General features: G+C 42.6%; 1 protein-coding gene and 1 long non-coding RNA gene across 7 annotated transcripts in view; one reads left to right on the top strand and one right to left on the bottom strand.

The window, feature by feature from the left end:
• Positions 1 to 6,136: 6,136 nt before the first annotated feature.
• LOC129043763 (uncharacterized) lies at positions 6,137 to 8,311 on the bottom strand. The gene is made up of 2 exons (XR_008504520.1): positions 7,798 to 8,311; positions 6,137 to 6,319 (listed from the first exon to the last, which is right to left on the bottom strand). It is a non-coding gene; the product is annotated as an uncharacterized LOC129043763 (long non-coding RNA).
• Positions 8,312 to 9,714: 1,403 nt separating this feature from the next.
• Positions 9,715 to 20,857, top strand: part of PBX3 (PBX homeobox 3) — a 222,793-nt gene continuing 211,650 nt past the window's right edge. Inside the window, exons 1-2 of one of the 6 annotated variants that reach the window (XM_054500706.2) lie at positions 9,715 to 10,064; positions 10,974 to 11,047. In XM_054500706.2, the coding sequence (XP_054356681.1) occupies positions 9,865 to 10,064; positions 10,974 to 11,047 (274 nt within the window). In that variant the 5' untranslated portion in view covers positions 9,715 to 9,864. The remainder of the gene's footprint in view (positions 10,065 to 10,973; positions 11,048 to 20,857) is intronic. The other 5 variants (XM_063649934.1, XM_063649931.1, XM_063649933.1 and 2 more) reach the window with 5 other exon arrangements.

The following is a 20,857-nucleotide window of genomic DNA, read 5'->3' on the forward strand; positions in this document are numbered from 1 at the left end:
ACCTTGGTCAAATTAAAAAGTGGACACCTTTTTTTTTCTTCCTCCTATCTATAGGCTGTACAAAAAGTAGACGTCTTTAAGTCTTCCTTTCTTCAACTATAGATGGGGAGGTTATAGCCCACCTCATAGGGTTGTTGTGAAGGTGTAATTAGATGTTATATGAGAAACCACTAGCAAAGTGCCTGCCACAAACTAAGCACTCAGTGTCACTAGCTTTTATTTTCACAACTGTAGCTGTACAATAGGGTTAACATTACTTTTCTTCAAACTTTTTTTTTTTTCTGAGATGAAGTTTCGCTCTTGTTGCCCAGGCTGGAGTGTAATGGCACGATCTCGGCTCACTGCAACCTCCACCTCCTGGGTTCAAGTGACTCTCCTGCCTCAGCCTCGCGAGTAGCTGGGATTACAGGCATGCGCCACCACGGCCGGCTAATTTTGTATTTTTAGTAGAGATGGGGTTTCACCAGGTTGGCCAGGCTGGTCTCGAACTCCGGACCTCAGGTGATCCACCCACCTTGGCCTCCCAAAGTGCTGGGATTACAGGTGTGAACCACCGCGCCCGGCCGGGTGTTTGTTATTTTAAGCCAAGAAGTTTTGGGATAATTTGTTTCACAGCAATAGGTGATGAATATAGATAAGAATCGGAGTTTGAAGCACTGGCAGGCCAGATGAGTGAGGTCCGGTTGTTAGGAGAGGTGTTGGAATTCTCAAAATGAAGCAGGAGCTGGAATTACAGGTGCAGGGCTGGCTGTGGGGTGAACTAACTAGATTGTAGAGGGTGAAAGGGTAGGAAGAGAAGAGAAAAGAAAAGAAAGAGAAAAGGAATAGGAAGATGAGGGAAGCAGATAAAGAGAAAGGAAAAGGAAGAGAAGGAGAAAGAAGAAAGGGGAAGAGCGAAAAGAAGAGGAGGAAGAGGAGGGCAGAGAACTGAGGATGAATCTTGGGATGTGGAGGACTGGGAAGCAAAGATTAGAGATTTATCTTTTACAATGGACTCTCGTATCCATTGTAATGCCAGTTTTTACTATACCTCAGTGTGTTAGGTCTTTTTTTTTCAGACGGAGTCTTGCTCTGTTGCCAGGCTGGAGTGCAGTGGTGCGATCTCGGCTGGCTGCAACCTCTGCCTCACGGGTTCAAGCGATTCTCCTGCCTCAGCCTCCGAAGTAGCTGGGACTACAGGCGTGTGCCACCACACCCAGCTAATTTTTGTACATTTTTAGTAGAGACGGGGTTTTACCATGTTGGCCAGGATGGTCTCCATCTCTTGACCTCGTGATCCGCCCACCTCAGCCTTCCAAAGTGCTGGGATTACAGGCATGAACCACTGTGCCTGGCTGGTAGGTTATTATTATTATTACTGTCATTGACAGATGAGAAAGTTGAGAGGCTAAATAACCTGATCAAGGCCAAGTAGCCATTTAGTGGTGGAGCTAGGATTCAGATCCAAGTTTACCTGATCCCAGATGCAGAGCTCTTAACTACAGGGCTACAGTGCCTACAACTGTACTCTTTCTATGTTAGACCCTGGCTTCCTTATTAATTAGGATTAAGTTTGGCTGCCTCTACTGGAAATAAGTATATGGCAGTGGATGTAATAAGACAGAAGTTTGTTCCTCCTTCTGTAAGAGCTGTCTGGAAGAAGCAATCAAGGGTTGGTGTTATCCCTCAGATGGTGGCTTCATGGTGCCACCCATGCCCCAGGTTCTTAAGTTTCTGCTTCACTATCCTAGTGCCCGACCTCCACTCTCAAGATCATTTCATGGGCCAGGATGACTCCTGGAGCTCCAGATACCATCTACAGGCTGGGAAAAGGAGGTGTGGAAAAGGCAAAAGGAATTTGTCTCAATTAAACTAGGTTCCTCTAAGTAGGCCTCTTCGAAATGACAGTCAATTAATCCCAGTTAAAGGCAAGGTGCCCAACTAGACTGCTTTCACTTCAGATGCCAGCCACAAGTTCTGAGGTCCCCTGGCCACCTGTACTTCTAACCAACTGGCTGAAAATGTGGGTGTTCCTGTGACCCCTTTAGGTTCTATAATTTGCTAGAATGACACAGAACTTAGGAAAGCACTACACTCAGCATTATAGTTTAATTATAAGGGATATAAACCAGGGCCAGTCAAGTGGAGAGGTCAAGGGCAAGGGCTGGGAGGGTCCTGAATGCAGAGCTTCCAAGCTTCTCCCTATGGTGTCAGGGTGTATCACCCTCCTGGCACATCAGTGTATTCACCAACCAGGAAGCTTTTCTGGGCTTGGGTGTCCAGAGTTTTTATCAGAGTTTCATTATATAGACATGATTGATTGAATCATTGGCCTTATGACTGAACTCAATCTCCAGCTCCCTCAAAGCCCCAACCCTCTAATCACATGGTTGGTCTTTCTGGTGACCAGCCACCATCCTGAGTCATCACTTTAGCATAAAATCAGATGTGATCTAAGGGCCTCATGAATAATAAAAACACTGTTTTAGCTTGGGAGATTTCAAGGGTTTTAGATGTTACCTCCCAGGAATCCAATATGAAGACGAGAGGAATTTTTTTTTTATCATACATCATCTCCCCCGCTCTAGGAGTTCCTACTATGTGTCAGGCATTGTGCTAGGCTATTCCATCCATGCATCCATCAGTCCATCCATCCATCCATCCATCCATCCACACATACGTCTGTCATATAAGTGTTTGTAGTGCTATATCAGCTTTTCTGCAAGATACAGAAAACCCAGCCAATAGGATTTTAAAATAGGAGATGAATTTACTCACAAAACTAGAAATTCAAGAGAAAGCAGTTGCTTCTTTGGTTCAGATGCTGGACAATGTCTGCAGACACCTAGGCTCTCCCTATCTTTCTACCCCACTTACCATGTTTATTTTTGTTTTGAATGAATGTTTTATTTTATTTACTTATTTATATATATTTTTTTGAGACAGAGTCTTGCTCTGTCACCCAGGCTGGAGTGCAGTGGCTCAATCTCGGATCACTGCAAGCTCCACCTCCCGGGTCGATGCCATTCTCCTGCCTCAGCCTCCCAAGTGGCCGCCTGCCACCGTGCCTGGCTAATTTTTTTGTATTTTTAGTAGAGACGGGGTTTCACTGTGTTAGCCAGCATGGTCTCCTGACCTCGTGATCCACCTCCCTTGGCCTCCCAAAGTGCTGGGATTACAGGCGTGAGCCACCGCTCCTGGCCCTGAATGTTTTTTTTTTAAGTATTTACAGACAAAAATTAGAAGGTGGTGGGGCCAGGCATGGTGGCTTATGCCTGTAATCCCAGCACTTTGGGAGGCTGAGGCAGGTGGATCACCTGAGGTCAGGAGATCGAGACCAGCCTGACCACCATGGAGAAACCCCATCTCTACAAAAAATACAAAAAATTAGCCGGGCGTGGTGGCGGGTGCCTGTAGTCCCAGCTACTCAGGAGGCTGAGGCAGGAGAATGGCGTGGACCCGGGAGGTGGAGCTTGCAGTAAGCAGAGATTGCACCACTGCACTCCAGCCTGGGTGACAGAGCAAGACTCCATCTCAAAAAAAAAAAAAAGAAAAAAAAATTAGAAGGTTATACAGAGAGTTCCCTAATATCTCATACACTGTTCCCTCTATTATTAACATCTCACATTAATATGGTACTTTTTGAAATTAATGAACCAATGTGAAATGTTATCACTAACTGAAGTGTACACTTTATTCAAATTTCTGTAGTTTTTACCTAATATCCCTTTTCTGTTCCAGGATCCCATCCAGAATACTAGATTACATCCAGTCCTCATTTCTCCTTAGGCTCTTCTTGGTTGTGACAGTTTTTCAGCTTTTCTTACTCTTTTTGACCTTGACAGTTACAAGGAGTACAAACACCAGACAAATCACTGGCCAGGTATTTCATAGAATGTCCTTCAATTAATATTTGTGTAATATTTTTCTAATTATTAGTCTGGGATTACAAGCTTTGGGAGGAAGACCACAGAGATAAACCACCAAACCATGTTGATTTTATCTTCATATTTTCATTTCATTATCACAGGTGGCTGCTGTGAGCACTCCAGATTCAGGAGTACTTTCAAAGATGGAAAGAGCCAGAAAAATGAAGGAGAGAAGAGCCATGTCTGTCCCCTTTTTTTTCTTTTTCTGAGATAGGGTCTCGCTCTGTTGCCCAAGCTGGAGTGCAGTGGCCAAATTGCTGGGATTACAGGCATGAGCCAGCACGCCTGGCCTATCTGTCCCTTTTTTAAAAAATTAGCAAGGTCACCCCTCCTTCTGACAGGCTCAGAAGGCAGGGGACAGGATGCTCATACTTGTTTTAGACCTTGATTGGGACTGAGCACATTGTCTTCAGAATAAAATCAGGCTTCTATTGGTGTAAAAGGAAGTAAGCCAATGGATGGCAGGCCAACAACTGGTCATGTCGGCCCCAACTGTCTATTCTGTATGAAACTGCACTGTACTGGGTGCTATGAAAGGACATAGGAGAGGGAGCATTCTAACAAATTTTTCTAGAAATTATACATTCTGATAAATATTCTCTTTTAAAGGCATCACTTTAGAAGGATGGACTGTTATCCCACTAAATCTTTGGTTACTCAATCAAATCCATCCTTAGAAGATAAACGTTCGTCATATGTCACATGTGCTATCAACTGTAAAGACCAATTCTAAAGAGTCATTCCTGTCTGGGTGCAGTGGCTCATGCCTGTAATCCCAGTACTTCGAGAGGCTGAGGTGGGATGATCCCTTGAGGCCAGGAGTTTGAACTCAGCCTGAGCACCATAGCGAGACCTCGTCCATACAAAAAAATACAAAAAATTAGCTGGGTGTAGTGGTGTGCACCTGCAGTCTCAGCTACTCAGGAGCCTTGAGGCAGGAGGATTGCCCAGGAATTCAAAGTTACAGTGAGCTATGATCGCGCCACTGTACTCCAGCCTGGGTGACAGAGCAAGTCCCACTCTCTAGAGAAACAAACAAATAAACAAATAAATAGTCATTCCTAAAGCAATGGAGCAATGATACATTTTGAAAAGAAGCATTTAGTCAGTTTCCCCAAAGTGACAAGTTGGAGAGTGTTACCTTTTCTTAGATGTCTATGATTAAAAAAAAATCAAATCTGTTATATTATAGTCACATCTTACAACACCTTGCCCTTGACATGTTTATGACCTAGATGAGGAAACTAACAGAGGTGGATGGAGACCAAACACCGCGAGACTATCTAGTATGGTGGTAGGTTATGTATTACAGGCAACATATACTGAGGGAGTTTATTTATTTATTTATTTATGAGACCGAGTCTCACTCTGTTGCCCAGGCTGGAGTGTAATGATGTGATCTCACTGCAACCTTCTGAGGGAGTTTAGAGGAGACAAAGATCAGAGAAGACAGGCAACACAGAAAAGCTTCGGAGAGGTGGGACCCAATGTGGCTTTGAAGAATGGTCTGACTGTCTTTAATTTCCCTCCTCCCCTGCCTTGAGACCTGGATTCCTCTAATATAGCTGTTTATTCTCTCTTTATTAAGCACCTAGTTACTTATTTTCATTAATTTTTCAGTTTATCTGTTAAGGTCTTGCGATTTTTACTTCATAATCTTAATTAAATAACTTTAAAAAAAATTTTAGGAAAAAGGGTAGCACTACTTTGCTCAAGCTAGAGTGCAGTGGCTATTCACAAGTGTGATCATAGCATACTGCAGCCTCAAACCACTGCACTCAAGCGATTCTCCTGTTTCTACCTCTAAAGTAGATGGGACTACAGTTGCCTGCCACCAGCCTGGCTAAATTACTTTTTTGCACAGTGTTTTATATGGTAGTATTTGCAGCCACATAGATCAATATTTGAATTCAAGCTCTAGTACTTACTGGCTTTGTGGTCTTGTGGAAATTTCTTAGTCTCTCTCATTCTATTTCTTATTTAATAACAATCCCAAGCAGGCTGTTGTGAGACTGTAATAAGATGAAGCAAGGGGACAGAGGATAGTGTACCCCCAAAGAAAGTGCTCAATAATGGCATCTGCTGTGATAGTCACCCTAATGACGACAGAGGCAATGGTGATGTTAATATAAACTCATGGAAAGGGATGGCCATGAAGGAACACCTACTTGGTTTTCACCACTTTGTCACTGTTAACTTTACATGAATGTCTGCTCACCAAAAGTCAATTTCATTTCCCTTGACATTTTAATAATCACTACCTTAGAAACAGCAAAGACAGACTCAGGTACTCAGGGAACTTCTATTCTGTCATCTGTGAAGGCATCAACCTTGTGACTCAGATTGTTGAGCAGAGATCAGGCAATATTCTACATGAGACACTGGCACAAGCACAAGAGATCTTGGAGCATCTGCAATTAGTTGACAGTTATATTGAGGCCTGGAAACCAATCTAAAAAAGTTATGCTTTAAATCAACAGCAGTTGTCAATGAGCCTGTGAAGGAATCCTTGCTAGGGTCCTCAGGCTTCTACTGCAACTCATACTGATAACAACAAAAAGAGAAGCCTCCCAAGCAGAAGGTCAGTCTAATTCAATCACTTAAGGCAGAATTATGGTATAAAGTTTCCACATCATTGAATGACCATGGGTTTAGAGGAGTGTACCATAAAATAACTGTGGGCGTTAGACATTTAACAAGTTGTTTTATTCCTAATTGCTGGCATTTGCCTGTTTTCTTAATTCTAATTTATGTTTTTATGTTCCAGTTTGTTTCATAGCCCACAGTTTCCAATCGCCTTTATTTGCTTAAGTGTTTCTTTAATTTTATTTACATTTTTTTTTTTTTTTTGAGACTAAGTCTCACTCTGTCGCCCAGGCTGGAGGGGAGCAGCGCAATCTCAGTTCACCGCAACCTCCACCTCCTGGGTACAAGTGATTCTCCTGTCTCAGCCTCCTGAGTAGCTGGGATTAGAGGCGCCTGCCACCAAGCCCAGCTAATTTTTTGTATTTTTAGTAGAGATGGGGTTTCACCATGTTGGCCAGGCTGGTCTCAACTCCTGACCTTGTGATCCACCTGCCTCGGCCTCCCACAGTTCTGAGATTACAGCCATGAGCCACCAGCCTATTTACATTTTTATATATGTTGCTTTACTTACATAACTCATTGTTTGGAGTGGGCTAGAAATAACCATAAATCCCCATTGCTAATTAGCCTCATCCTCATGACTGATTAGTCAAGATTATCAGTCTAGAAGGAGGGCAGAGAGGAGTCCTAATAGTGAGTAACAGGATTATTGAATTTTACAGCTGAAAGGAATCTTAGAATTTAAGGCATCTTTCAGTTAGAATTCTGTGGTTTTGCATCTTGAGCGTTGGAGAATTATGAAAGGTTGACTGCTTGCTCCTGCGTCTTTTGGCAAAAATGCTTAAGAATTTGGTGACAGCTTTAAAAAACAAATTAAGAATAAAGAAAAAACCCAATCAATGACGACTATGAGTAACCCATAATGGCGGCTTCAAAGAAGAATTGGAAACTTGACATATCAATGGGGTATAGAAGAGCAGGGAATATTAATGAACATGAAGGGGTTCTTCTTTGGAGGTAAGTAAGCAGAGTGGATTTTTTGGAACTCCCTCCTCAGCAGCTGTGCAGTTTGTAAGGATTTTAGCTTGCCTAACTGTAAGCTTAGCTATTAGCTTTGCAGTGGGGAGTATTTAAAAGTACACACAACATAGGAAGGAAAGAACCTGGAACCGAGTAGCCTGCTTCATTCCAAGAATCCATCTGGCATTTAAAGAACTGCTTGTCCTACATTAAACCCTGCAGAGTAAGAGCCATTTTTCATATCCTCATACCCCTATTTTTGGTTTCAGGTAAGAAAGCTTACTGAGTTTGGGGAAGGAACAAGGAGACTTTTCCGAACCACCGAACCAAAGGACTCATCTAGGGTGAGCTCCATGAATCTAAAATGGGGAACACACATTGCAGTCCTTGTTTGGGAAATCAGCTTAAGAGCAATCTCAAGTCTCCACAAGAGGCGGAAGTCCATATTCCAAAATAATGTGAGCCTTCAGTTATTTGTAGGTAGAATTCAATGGAAGAAGGGGTGTTATAGATACGAAAAATCGTGGCTGGCGTTACCAACATTAAATGACTCGTGGTGATGGGGTAAGTTGACAAGTGAAATCCAGTCTCTTCCTAAACAAACGTATCTTTGTAGTGAAGAACTCGTTTTTGCAGCTTCGGTACATCTGGAGGTATCGAATAGCAAACCCTGCCAAAGGAGTAGTCCCTGGATTATCAGGAGTTGCAGAGGGTGTAAAGTGTTATAAACCTTGAAATTAGTCCTGGACTGAAGGCACTTTCCCTTCTCCCAGACTCGCTTCCCTCCGACACATTTCCCCTTTCAAGGGAAAGTCTATGGCACTCAGGTCCACTCAGCTCAGACTTCAAGCATGTGAGACCACAGGTTCCCACCTTAACTGGTCACCCATTGAGGGACAGCGCAAGGCCCCGGTGCTGGCGCCAACTCTGAGCAGCGCCCTCTCGGTTACCATGGCGACCGCAGGCGGGGCGAGGCCCCCCCACTCGCTGCTTCCCCGCCTCTGCCCAGGACCTTTCGAACGCTCCAATTGGGACAACCCTTTCTTGCCTCTGTCCCGCCCCATTCGGCTCTAAGCGCTTTGCGATTGGCCCGGGACGAGCTGCCTGGTACCCAGAGGGCACCACCTCCTGACAGGAAGAGCGGGAAAGTGCACCAGGAGCTGTCCGAGGCGTGAAGCTCACGGGCGCGGCGGGGGAGCACACGGTTGGCTTTGCAGCGAGTTGCCCGCTGTCCCATACACAACCCCCCGCTCCCATGACTGCCAAAAGCATGGAGAAGGAGTCGGGGTGCAGGCACAGCGTTTGTGGGCCGGCCCGGTCTATCCCGGCGGGTTAGGACGCGACGAGGTTGGAGCGAGGATCCGGCGGCGCACTTCGGAGCGCGGGGTATCAGAGGCCAGAGGGAACGGGCCGGGCCCCGGGGGCGGTGCCGGCGGCGGCGGCGGGAGGCGCAGGGCCCAATGAGCGCGCGCGCCGCCCCGGGGGCGGGGTCTAAGGAGCGCTCCCCCGCCCTTGCCGGCCCCCGTCCCTCCCCCCGGCGCGGGGCCGCAGTGAGTGAGTGGCACTGGCAGCCTGTCAATCCCTCGGCCCAGCGGCCTTCCAGCCCGGTCCGCGGCGGCTGCTGGCTGGGTGCGCGGCTCCGGCGGCGGCGGCGGCGGCGACGGCGGCGGCGGCGGCGGCGACTTCTCCCGCCCTTTCCATCCGCTGTCCGCCCGGCGCGCGGCCCGCCGGGGCCCTACTCAGGGCTCCGCGCCCCCGCCGCCTCTGCCCGCCCGCTCCCAAACTTTCCTTCTCCGCCCCACCTCGCTCCCCGCGGCTCGCCCGCAGGCCTCCTCCTCCGCCGCCGCCGCCCGCCGCCGCCGCTGCCTCTCCCGGGGCCGCCGGGGCTCGCATCCCGCCCGGCCGAGGCGGCGGCGGCGGCCGAGGAGGGCAGTGCGCAGGCTGGCGCGGGGGGCGGCGGGCGTCCCGGCAACTCGGCGGGCGCTGAGGAGCAAGTTGCGCGGGGCCGCCCGGCGGGGCGCGCGGCGGCAAGGAGGCGGCGCGGCGGCCGCGTGAGGGCGGCGGGCGCCGCCGCCTCCGCCTCCGCCTCCGCCACCGCCGCGGAGCCCGGCGCTTCCGCCCGCCGCTTCTCCTCAGCCTCGGCGGCGGCGGAAGCCGGAGCCGGGCGCCCGTCCGCATCGCCTCAGCCGCGGGCCCTGCCGGCCGGGCCGCCCCCTCCCCGCGCGGGCGGGGAGCGCGCGGCCGCCTCCCCCTCCCCCTCCCCCTCTTTCTTCTCCTCCCTCGCCGCCGCCGCCGCCGCCGCCTCAGCTTTTGCCTCAGCCGCCGCCCGCTCCCGCCCGCGCGCGGCGGGATGGACGATCAATCCAGGATGCTGCAGACTCTGGCCGGGGTGAACCTGGCCGGCCACTCGGTGCAGGGGGGCATGGCCCTGCCGCCTCCCCCGCACGGCCACGAAGGGGCGGACGGCGACGGCAGGAAGCAGGACATCGGCGACATCCTCCACCAGATCATGACCATCACCGACCAGAGCTTGGACGAGGCGCAAGCAAAGTTGGTGTCGTCTCATTAAGCATCTTTTGTGTGTGTGCGGGAGCCGGGCCCGCGGCCGAGTCGAGGCCCGGAGTGGCACCGGGGGCCAGGGCCGCAGCCCCCGGCGGGGAACTTTCTCCGAAAGCCGGCCGCCCGCCCCGGCCTCGGGGGGACTTGCCCGCGCCCCCCGAAGCGGGCGGGAGTCGGCAAAGTTGCTCTGGGGGGCTCGGGACGGACTCGGTGCGGCGCGGATTCCGTGGCGTCCTTCCCCCCGTCCTGCCCCTCGCAGCCCGGCCCCCTCCCACGGATTTAAACCTCCCGCGCCGACCCCGTGCGGGCCGCGCCGCCGGGAAGTGGAACTTTCTCCTCCGGCCGGGAGTCCCGGCGCCGGCTCTCGTGGCCGCGGGACGACCTCGCGATGCGGGCGGCCACCCAGGCCCGGCGCGGGGCGTTGGGCGGTTTCCTGGCGGGTCCGGGTGCGGACGGCCAAGTTCTCGGGGAGGGAGGGCCGCCTTGCAAACTTTGCCGAGCTGTCACCCTCCCGCTGGCCGCAGTCGGCCGGCCGGCAGCGTCGCGCCGGCTCCCTCTGCACAGGAGCGGAGGCGGGAGCCCCTCTGCCCCCGTCCCCTCCCCCGGTTCGCCTTCGCCTGCCCCCGGGGCGAGGCTCCCCGCGCGGGTTCGCGTCTGCAGTGGCCGAGGCTGCTGCCTGCCGGGCAGATGGGTCCGCCTCGTTCCGGCTGCAGCTTTCGCCGCCGGGGCTTGCTAGCTGTCGGGAACTAGTCAACTGGAGTTTTTGTTGACTTCCCACGGTTCAAAAGGGCTTTCCAGAATGGGGGGCTGGAATTAAATCTTGGGTCTAACTTAAAGGAAGGCGCCATATTATTCTATAGGTGATGCTAATACCTTTGTGTTTCGTTATTTGTTTTTTAGGAAACACGCCCTGAACTGTCACAGAATGAAACCAGCGCTCTTCAGCGTCCTGTGTGAGATCAAAGAGAAAACAGGTAAGACGCTGCGCCCCGCAGTGGGCCTGGAGACCCCCGAGGTGGGGGTCGGAGCTACTCCTTCGACTCTCCAGTTGAGAGCTGCTGCTTTTGGGCACCGCCATCTTTGATCATTCTCTCCTTCCCACGTCCTGATCTTGAGAAAAAACTGCAATAAATCTGGAGTCGATTTCTCAGTTCTGCTCCTGGTGTAAAATGAAGTGTAGGTGCGGACCGGGCTGGATCGCCGTCCCTCGGCGGCCGCCCCTGGCTGCAGGCGGGGAGGGGTCTGGAGCGCCAGCCGCCCTCTCCCGTCTCCTTTCGCCTTGTTTGTGTGTCAGTTTTTAAAAGGAGCAACGGGAGACTGAATGCCAGGACCGAGTCCCCGGGAGAAGCATCGCCCGAACTTTGTTTTACTTAGACAGTCTTAAGCGTCAGCTGCACGGATAGAAGAATAGATGCAATTGAACAGACCCCAGTAGCATGCTTGAATTAGTGTTTTAGGTGGGACGACTACTTTAGAGAATCGAGGAAGGGTAATGATGTGTAGACACATACAATGTATTACATCTGTTAATACTTGTATTGTTTTGTATTCTGAAGTCATTACACTTGTAACTGTGCTTAATATATAAAGTATAAAAAGGTCGACAGATGGAGGTTAAACAATTTTGAAGTGTCCAAGTCAGGGAATATATAAGAAGATAGGTTTTGCAGAAGTGCTGGAATGAAAACCACAGGTACATATTTGGCAAATTTTTGGCAATTCGTTTCAGTTTAACTTTCTTGTCAGACTTTATTAATTGAAGGTCTTTCAGTCTTGAAGTGAGGTAACTGCTCAAATTGAAGCAGAGATTTGGATGTTTTAGTTTGTATTTGGCATTATCTTCCCTGTATGTGGCAAACAAGTACATTAAACAAGATCTACTGTTTATTTTTTTCCTGTTCTTTTCTTTTTTTTTTTTTTGGTGTGTGTTGGATGTATGGTATTTTAAAGTTGCCATTTTGAAAGTTGAGGCAAAGGAGAAAAAGTTGAAGTCCAGGATATAGCACTATCCAAGGGATGCTATTTAAAAGGTTACGTGTGATTGTGTTTAAATTGAGTGTACCAATAGCACAGTGCAAATAATTGTTAGGTTGATAGGCGAGTCAGCCTTCTTTGAAACAGGTTTTTCGCTTTGCAATACTATTCTGATCCTAAAAGTAATCAAGAAAAGATGATGAGTTATTGCTGTCTATTAAATATATATGCTAAACCATAATAAGCAGCAAATAATAAGGGAGGCCAAAGAGTACTTTTCCTGGTTTTCATTCACATATTATGGCTGGTTTCTTAATGCTCAGTGATCCTTTCTTGAATTACTAACTTTTATTTTGTGTTGATTTTTAGCTGCCTTTAGAAAGTGTTGTGATTTAAAACAGTAGATAATTTTTATCTGACTGTAAAATAAGACATCTAGCATTCAGTCTTGAAGATTCTTAGTTTAGAAGCTTAAAAGTATGCAATTCTCAGTAAATTCTGATGCTTAATGTCCAAGGGTTTTCCTGCTATCAGGGCTCCACTTCAGTTTCTGTTGACAGCCAAGCACTGGGGTATTGACTATGTTGTGAATATTAAGATTGATTCGACTTTATACAGCCTTACATTACTAGGGAGAGGGGATGGATACTTACCGCTTCTCATCCACTTCTCATTATTTGTATTTATTTATTTATTTTTGCCTTTTTAAAGTTTTGGCCTAGCTAGCTTGAGAACTAAACCCAGCAAACTGCTTTTCACGTTGAGACATTTAGCAGCAGGCAGAATTCAATTAGGAAGCATAAGTCCTTTAGTTGCTTATTTGCACAGGACTTAGTTACACCATTCTGAAAGGAAAGTATAGTCAACCACATGTCAAAGGTGAGTTACGAAAAAGAAACAAGTCTTTTCAAAGTCTGGGATTACTGGCAGAGAGAGCTTTGATAGGGCTATTGCTATTTAAAAACCAAGAGGCAGCTGACAAAAGAAATTTTTGTGTTTTAAAATTGTTTCTGGGGCTTTCAGTGATAACTTGTAAATTAGATCCTCTTTTTGTGCTTTGGCCAGTGGATCCACATTTGCACGTTACCTCTTTTGTAAAAAGCCAACAGCCGGCAAAGAGTAAAGGCGGCTGTCTGGGCAGAGGCATCTTCCTGCCAGCCTCTCTAAGCTCGAGAGGGATGGGATTTAAGTACTGAGTGATTGATGGGGGTGAAGCTCTTTCTCTTCTTCCCATTCTCCCCTACTACCCATAGCTTCACCTCACACTCCAAAACTAGTCTTAGAATGAGACAGGGACTCAGAATCCTCAATTTGAAATAAAACAGCTATGTAGACATTAGTGTTAACAAAGCAAAGAAAGCGGGGCTGCAAATTCCAGGCCCCCCCACTCCTGCTTCCATAGTCGGTCATGCTTTAGAAACATGAACTTAGAAACATTGTAGAATATATGTATATTGCCTAAATATTTTTTAAAAAATCATTTTATTTATTCTAATAATACCTAAAGATAATTCTTTGTAATCTAGAGAAAGTTTATCTAGTCATTTATGAATAGAAACCAGAAACATTATGTTGATGACTCTATTCTGCATAATGGGGGGTTGAGGGGAACTGTCATTTCAGTGGTTAATGTCATTTCAGTTGTGCTTTTCTTCTAAAATAAAACAAAATCATTAAAAAAAATCCATTTATTTGTAGCTCTGCCAGTAGATTTTGAGGTTTCTGATCAGGCAGTGAACACTGCCAGTTCTGATGCACATGGGGGATTTAGTTTAGAAAACATCTGTTTTCCCCTCTACCATATATGAAAAGGTATTTTTCCCTTCTGACAGATAAATGGGTAATCTACTACAATTATATTATTTTCTTGTTGAGAGGTAAGGAAAGTATACTTCTACTATAAGATGCTGCTTTTTCTTGAGAATGTATTCTTTCGTAAAATTGATCATACCATTATTTTTGGGCAGAAATGTCTCTTATTGTTGAATTGTGATATTTGTGCATTTTGAGAGCACCCAAAAAGTTGTAAGCTTTAAAATAAAAATAGTTGTTTATTTTAAACCAAGTAACCAGTGAGATAATTGTTGATATGTTAAGATTTTTGTCCTGATTTTTAAAGCCATATTTTATCATCTGTCTCTTGTTAAATATCGCTGATGCCACAAGGTCTGCTCACCTGCCTACCTCTTTTGGTGTACGCCCCCACCTCTTTTTGGTCATCTTAATCTTAATTGTTGAAGTGCTTTCCTTTGTGAAATATTTCATCCTGAAAAATCTGCCTTCTTTCCAAAGCCCTTAATTGTGCGAGTTTAAGTGAAGGAAATAGTTCTTTTTCAAGAAAAAAATATTTATTTTTTAAATGAAATCCCACATTTTAGTAGATAATATGAATCACGTTATTGTGAAAAATGTTATGCATGAAAAAAAATAAACACAACCTTTTCCCTTTTAAATGATAGGTTAAAATACTCCATGTTGATGGCTGCCAACCAAACTCTGATTTATTACCACCACAAACCCTAAATAGCGTTCATTTACTAGTAATGTCTAATGGCATACATGATGGTTTGCCAGATTTGTAGCCTTTGTGAGGCTTATAAGCAGGACTGACTTGGGAAGATCATAAAACTTAATGAACTTCTCTACTGCAGGAGGTGTCCGCAGGGGAAGAGAAAGGCCTGCTTGGCTGGTTGGGCTGGTTGAAGTATTTTTTATGTTTAAGGAGAAGAAAATGACTAGTAAAAATGCTTTACTTTTAAAGGAACCCTCCCTAGAAGGAGTCATAAGAATTTTAGATATTAAAACTAGATCAAGAGTATAGTTTACAAGTGAGGTTTTATATGCATTTAGTATATGATGTGAGATTAAACCTTTTATCTTTATTGCTATAAGTGTGACTAGCTTTCAAAGAGACAAGGCAGTACTGTCATTCGACACCTCTCTATTTAATTGTGAACCTACAGGTTTAGAGACTCTTTGGAGTCTTTTTCTGGTGTGCTTCTCTTTTAAGGTTTCAGTATAAAAATCTGTTACATTTTTCTTTGTACAGTGCTGTGTGATTCTTTTAATTCTATATGTGTAAAAATCAGTTTTTTCAAGTGAAAATTTAGCAAGAAAGGTGAAAATTGTTATATATTAGTCTAAATGTTACTATATATTTTGCATATGCTTTTAAGTTGCTCTTGCACTATTTCCAATATAATTATCATCGTTTGTTTCAAGTTTTAAAAACAAATGCACTGTTCCAAACATGATCCCTTTTTGTGTTTTCATGAAACACATTTTGTTTTAATGAACTTATTTTCAAGATTTTAACAACTTTTTATTGTGGACACCTTTGAAACATAACATGCAGAGAGAAGAGACTCTTGAACCTCCCATGAACTCCGTGCCCATCTTCAGCAATTAGGAATACTTGGCCAGTCATGTTTTCTCTGTAATTCCCACCATTCCAAAATTATTTTGAAGCAAATTTTAATGGATCTTTAATGTTTTAAATTTCATATCAATTTTAAGCATTAGGTCTGTTTATATTGGAAATATTAAGTGATTAAACAGGAAAAATACAAAGTCAGAGTATCTTGGAAATGTTATAAATTATATTGCTTTATCAATATATTTTTCTTAACGCAACTTAATATTTTACCTTTTTTTTCTATTTTTATAGATTTGATATCTTACTGGAGCTTTTGTAGGAGGTTTTCAGAGAAGTTGTAAAAGAAAGGGATTTTTCTACTTCTTTATTCTTCCATTTCCATCCTAATAAAATAACACATATAATACGTTTGTAGAAAACCTGGAGAAAAATCTCATTGCCAAGCTGGTTTAGAACCTCATGATCTAAAGTATCATGTGGATATTATCTTTAAAATGTAGAGACATTTTCCAATCCTGTTCTTTATTTTTTTCTTCCCAATAAAAATGTATTGAACTGTCTTGTCAATACAAACTTGATCTGTGCAAGTAATTCTTTTGTGCCTTAGTTTTAATGACCCTCATTTTATTACAGATTTGAGTAGTTTTGGTATTTTATTTGGGACTTTACTATGTTATTTTATTAATTTACATAATTTTATTCTGAATTAGAAGTCTTTTAATACACTAGCAAAGGAGGCCCCGACTTGCCCCAAAGAGCACACTGGTTGATCGGCTTTCATAAAATGTACCTGTCTACATTTTTCATACTATGATGCTTTTCCTTTTAATTAATTTTGTCTGTATATTTCCATCTCAATTTATAAATTTTGTAAAAGGTTACTTCTGAGGCAAATTTAAATTAACGTCTTAGTTGGATTATTTATATTTTGATACTTTATAGTGGCGTGGTATAGGATGAAGTTACATTATATCAGGTGTGACTATAAGAATTGAAACTGCATTTTGTGAACCACACCCTAAGTCAGTCATCACTTTATTTTATACTCTACCCTGAGGTATCTATTCAGAATAAATACTTAACACATCAGCACTAACACATCAAGTTATATAAGGTTTTAGGTTATCTTTTCCCTATTCGTGTTTGTGAACATCTTTAGATATTTATTAGTTCAGTATTGACATTATGAGAATAATGTTTTATTTGTTTTCTCAGCAGTCTTGTGTTTTAGCCATTTATCAAGTGTGATCAGCATGATTTAGGTATTAACTGACTAACAAAGCTTACACATTACCACCACCTCCCCCTCAAGCCCGTGTTGACCTTTTCAAGCATTTGCTGAACTATAGTTCAGTAGGCCATTTGAGTCTTTAAGTATGAAGAGAGTAAATAATTTATATCACTATGTAGTATAAATTGGTAAAAGTTTTTCAGAACTAGCTATCTGACTTTTTACAAAGTTATTGAAGTTAATCAGACAAATTGCTATCACATCTAGTTGACAGTGCTATATTTAGCAAGTAAATTAATAAGTAATTCTTGAATGAGCTACTGAAAAAATAAACCACCTTTTTATGCCTTCAAACTCAGAACATATTAAAAAATTTTATTAATCTTCAACACTTGATTTTAATTATCCCTTTTGTAGGCAGAATTGCAACAAGAATTTCTTCTGTATTATTTTTTCATAGATATATTCCATAGTATAATATGTTTGTAGGTTTTAATGGTAACTAGTTTATTTTGGCACTAAATTTGAGTGTATATCTAGCAAAAAAATTGGTGTGATAGAATGTATCAAACTGAATTGGCATAACTTTTTTTTGTATAACTATGTCTACATAATAGTAACAGGTTAGTATGAAAGCAATTAAAAATATTTATGGATAAAAATAATTGTTAAAAGTTTTCTACTTCTTTCAACTTAAGTGCTTTAAAAATGTTAAGCTGTTCAGACAATAACTCTTTTTTAGTGATCATATTAATGAGGACTTGGTATACAATGCAATCCTTTTAATGCTGATGAGTCCTCACAATGTTTAAACCATTATTTGTGAGACTCAACATATGTTATGGCAAAATGATTTTTTGTTTTGTTTTATGTGATACATCAGTTTTCAAAGCATATTTCTTAGGCATCAGAGTCCAGCAGGTGGCTTTTTACATTAAAAAAATTCATAAATTTTAAAATCCCATAAAATTTTATTTCAAATTCAAATTAACTAATTGAGAATGTCAACATTTTCACTGTCTCTATATTAACATTTATAATAGAACAAATGGTTGCATATAGAAATTATCTGCAACACAGTCTAAATTAAGATTCTAAACAGGCATTACAGATGCTGGTAACTTTGGCAATTATCATTTTGTTTGGTGAACAGTAGTAAAACAGTGTGCGGTAAAAGTGTTTAGAGAGAGAGGATAAATAAATTGAACAGTTTTGCAATGCAAAGTGGTTTGTGGTGTTTTTGAGGATTTCTTGGCTCTGTCTTAACTGCTATTGTGAGCCTGGAGCAGATTTCCCCATTGCTAATGCCCTAGAAGTATTAATTCACTTTGATATGCTAATTAGAGGGCATTATGCAAGAAATGAGATTAAGTGGCAGCATGAAGCCATTTGCCTGTCAGTAAATTGAGAGCTTTAGCATCAGGAGGAGCTTTGTTTTTTTTTTTTTTTTTTTTTTTTTTTTTGAGTTTCTCTTGGTTTTGCATATAAATAAAATTGATTGAAAGGTCTAGAGAAGCTTCCAGAACATTGGTGGATTCTTTTTTCCCCCCTCCTATGATTATTTAAACGAAATGTTACAGGATTTTTCTGAATGTTAATTGACCTAATTGGAGATACTGAATATAAAGTTTTTATTGTACTGTCTCTGTATAAAAATATACTAAAATTTTTGTGTCACCCAGTCTTTTTTTTCCTAAAATATAATTTGATTAACATGGCTAATGAACTGTTCATCACTTATCTCTTTTCAGAAGCGTAAACTTCTGTGTATGTGCTTGTGCACCAATGTCACTAAATTGAACTTCACAAGGGTATTTTCTTCACTAGGGAAGGGAGGAAGAAGTTGAATTGGGCTTCAGAAAACTATATTAAATGAGTATTAACATTCTGACTTGAATCCATAAAAACTGTAACAATTATAATTCATGGTTAAACTGCCTTTTATACAACCTGTGGAATTTATATTTCAGCATATATCTTATAGGTAAGATTACTGATGACATTTTGTAGAAGATGGAATTTCATACTGGATTCAGATTTTGTTGACTTTTGTGGCCTAAGCTAGGCCTCTGAATTTTTCTCTATAAAGCTATTTTGTGATATTTCTTATATTCTGAGGAGAAATACATGAATCAATACTAGGATGGCTGTGGGGAAAGGGAGGAAGACAGACCTTCTGTGCCTACGAGAAGGTTAAGGTTTCCTCAAACATGGAACTTCTGTCTATAAACCATCCATAGAGGATGGAATTGCAAAACCCTGGCCTAACTATATTTGCTGGGTATGGTTAGAAGGAAGAGGGTTTGGGTAAGGCATTCCTACTGGGGTTTAGTTCTAGTGTCTGAATTCCACCACTGTAGCTGTGACTCTGGACCCAGTAAACCATATCTTCTCTTCAGAGCCATATGGATTATTTAGTCACCACAGCTGCCATGCATGCATACTACCAAGGCAGGCATCTCTTTGGTGTGCATGTGTGATGCCCGTTAATGGTAATGTGAGTTACGAATGTGCACAGAAAGGAGGGTGAGTTTCTCCTGAGACAAAAGTCCTGATTACATTTCGCTGTGAAGACGACTTTTAGTGTACCTACCACATTAGCTGCTTTTCTAAATGAAACACTTGGTTACTTTAAATTCTCACTCCCTTCTCTGATTCCCTGAACTAGTTAAATCAATGAATCCTCATTAGTCTCTGATTACTTGCAAAATTTCATTTAAAACATATGAAGTTATTTTTGATTGAAAAGGGAACAAAAAGCTTTTGAAATTGCATGTTATTATTTAAACAAAAGGTTTCTACAGGCTTTCAGATGTACTAAGCCCTGCAAATAATTTATAGAGGAATTATTGGGAAGGACTTATGAAATTCTTGAATGGCATTTGATGGGGAGGAAATCATTGCATTAAAAAAAATATATATTTGAAATGGCAAGCTTAAATGTGCATCTTACCTTTACTATCCAAGTGTCCTCAAATGAGGAAGAATTGACTTAGGTGGTCTTACAAGTTTCATTTTTCTTTCTTTTCTCCCCCCACCATTGTTTTTTTTTTAAAAAAAAACTACAGGTGAAGGTTGTTGGAATTCATAGTCAGATATATCATTTTCAACTTGGAATAGGAACTAGAGCAGGAAATTGATTTTATATTTATTATGAAAGCAAGAACTCTGCCACCAACTGACAGCCATCCATGTTTTAGTTTTGTGATAATTGTTGACAGACATTACTCTGTAGTTGGTCCAGATTATTTATAATGTTGAATGGGACTGTTGGTCCATTAAAAGTTATGTGTATAATGAATATCTTTAATTAAACCTAGTAATATTGGCATATTTTATTTTTCTTTTACATTGGATCTTGGGTCTAGGATTAACTGTCAGTGCTGGTAAGAACAAGTTACAATAGATTGTGCAGTGATTTCTATGGCTTCATGGATGTATTTATTACCATTTTTGAACAAATTATACTAACATGAAAAGTTGTATTTGAAATGATTGTGTGCTAGATAAGGCGATACATTACAGGAATGGTTGGGTTTATGGAGCTTTATGCAGAGGTTTTCTCAGAAATTATAGCACAGGGCTGTCACTATAAAACCCAGTGATACAGTTGGTAATAACATACAGTGAAGATATTTTTAGATTTTCACTTGTTATTCAAATAAGTGAGAACCCTCCAGTTTTTCTCATCATATTTCTTTGTTAGAATCAGTAGAGAAAAAAATGAAGGAAAATTCTTTTAACTGTGTATGAGGTGTGGGTGTTTGACTTGTCTGAATTTCCTCGTGTTCACCACTTGTTACAGCAGTGATGTGATACTGAGGATGTCCTTAGGAACTTACTGACTTCTTGGTTCTTGACCGTTTGACTGTGATCAAGTATAGAAACCGAATACCTGAAAATGAAATGATGGACCCTATAAACATAAATTCTATTCTGTCAATGTATTGCATGAACTAATTTTGATTTACCTAAATTTATGGCATTTTGTATTCAATAAAGGAAATATTTCTTACTTTCAGTGTAATCAGTATAATAATGTTATAGTTCTAACATCAAACCAGTTTCTTTTTTTTTGACTGATTATCATTGTGGCTGCTTTTTAATTACTGTGATTATTATGTTACTTTTAAATTTCTAATATTTTGCAAAATATTGACATACCATCTAATAGTGTTTTCTAAAGACTGAACTTTAATCAGT

This window comes from Pongo pygmaeus, chromosome 13, assembly GCF_028885625.2.
Source record: "Pongo pygmaeus isolate AG05252 chromosome 13, NHGRI_mPonPyg2-v2.0_pri, whole genome shotgun sequence".
NCBI classification, from domain to species: Eukaryota; Metazoa; Chordata; class Mammalia; order Primates; family Hominidae; genus Pongo; species Pongo pygmaeus.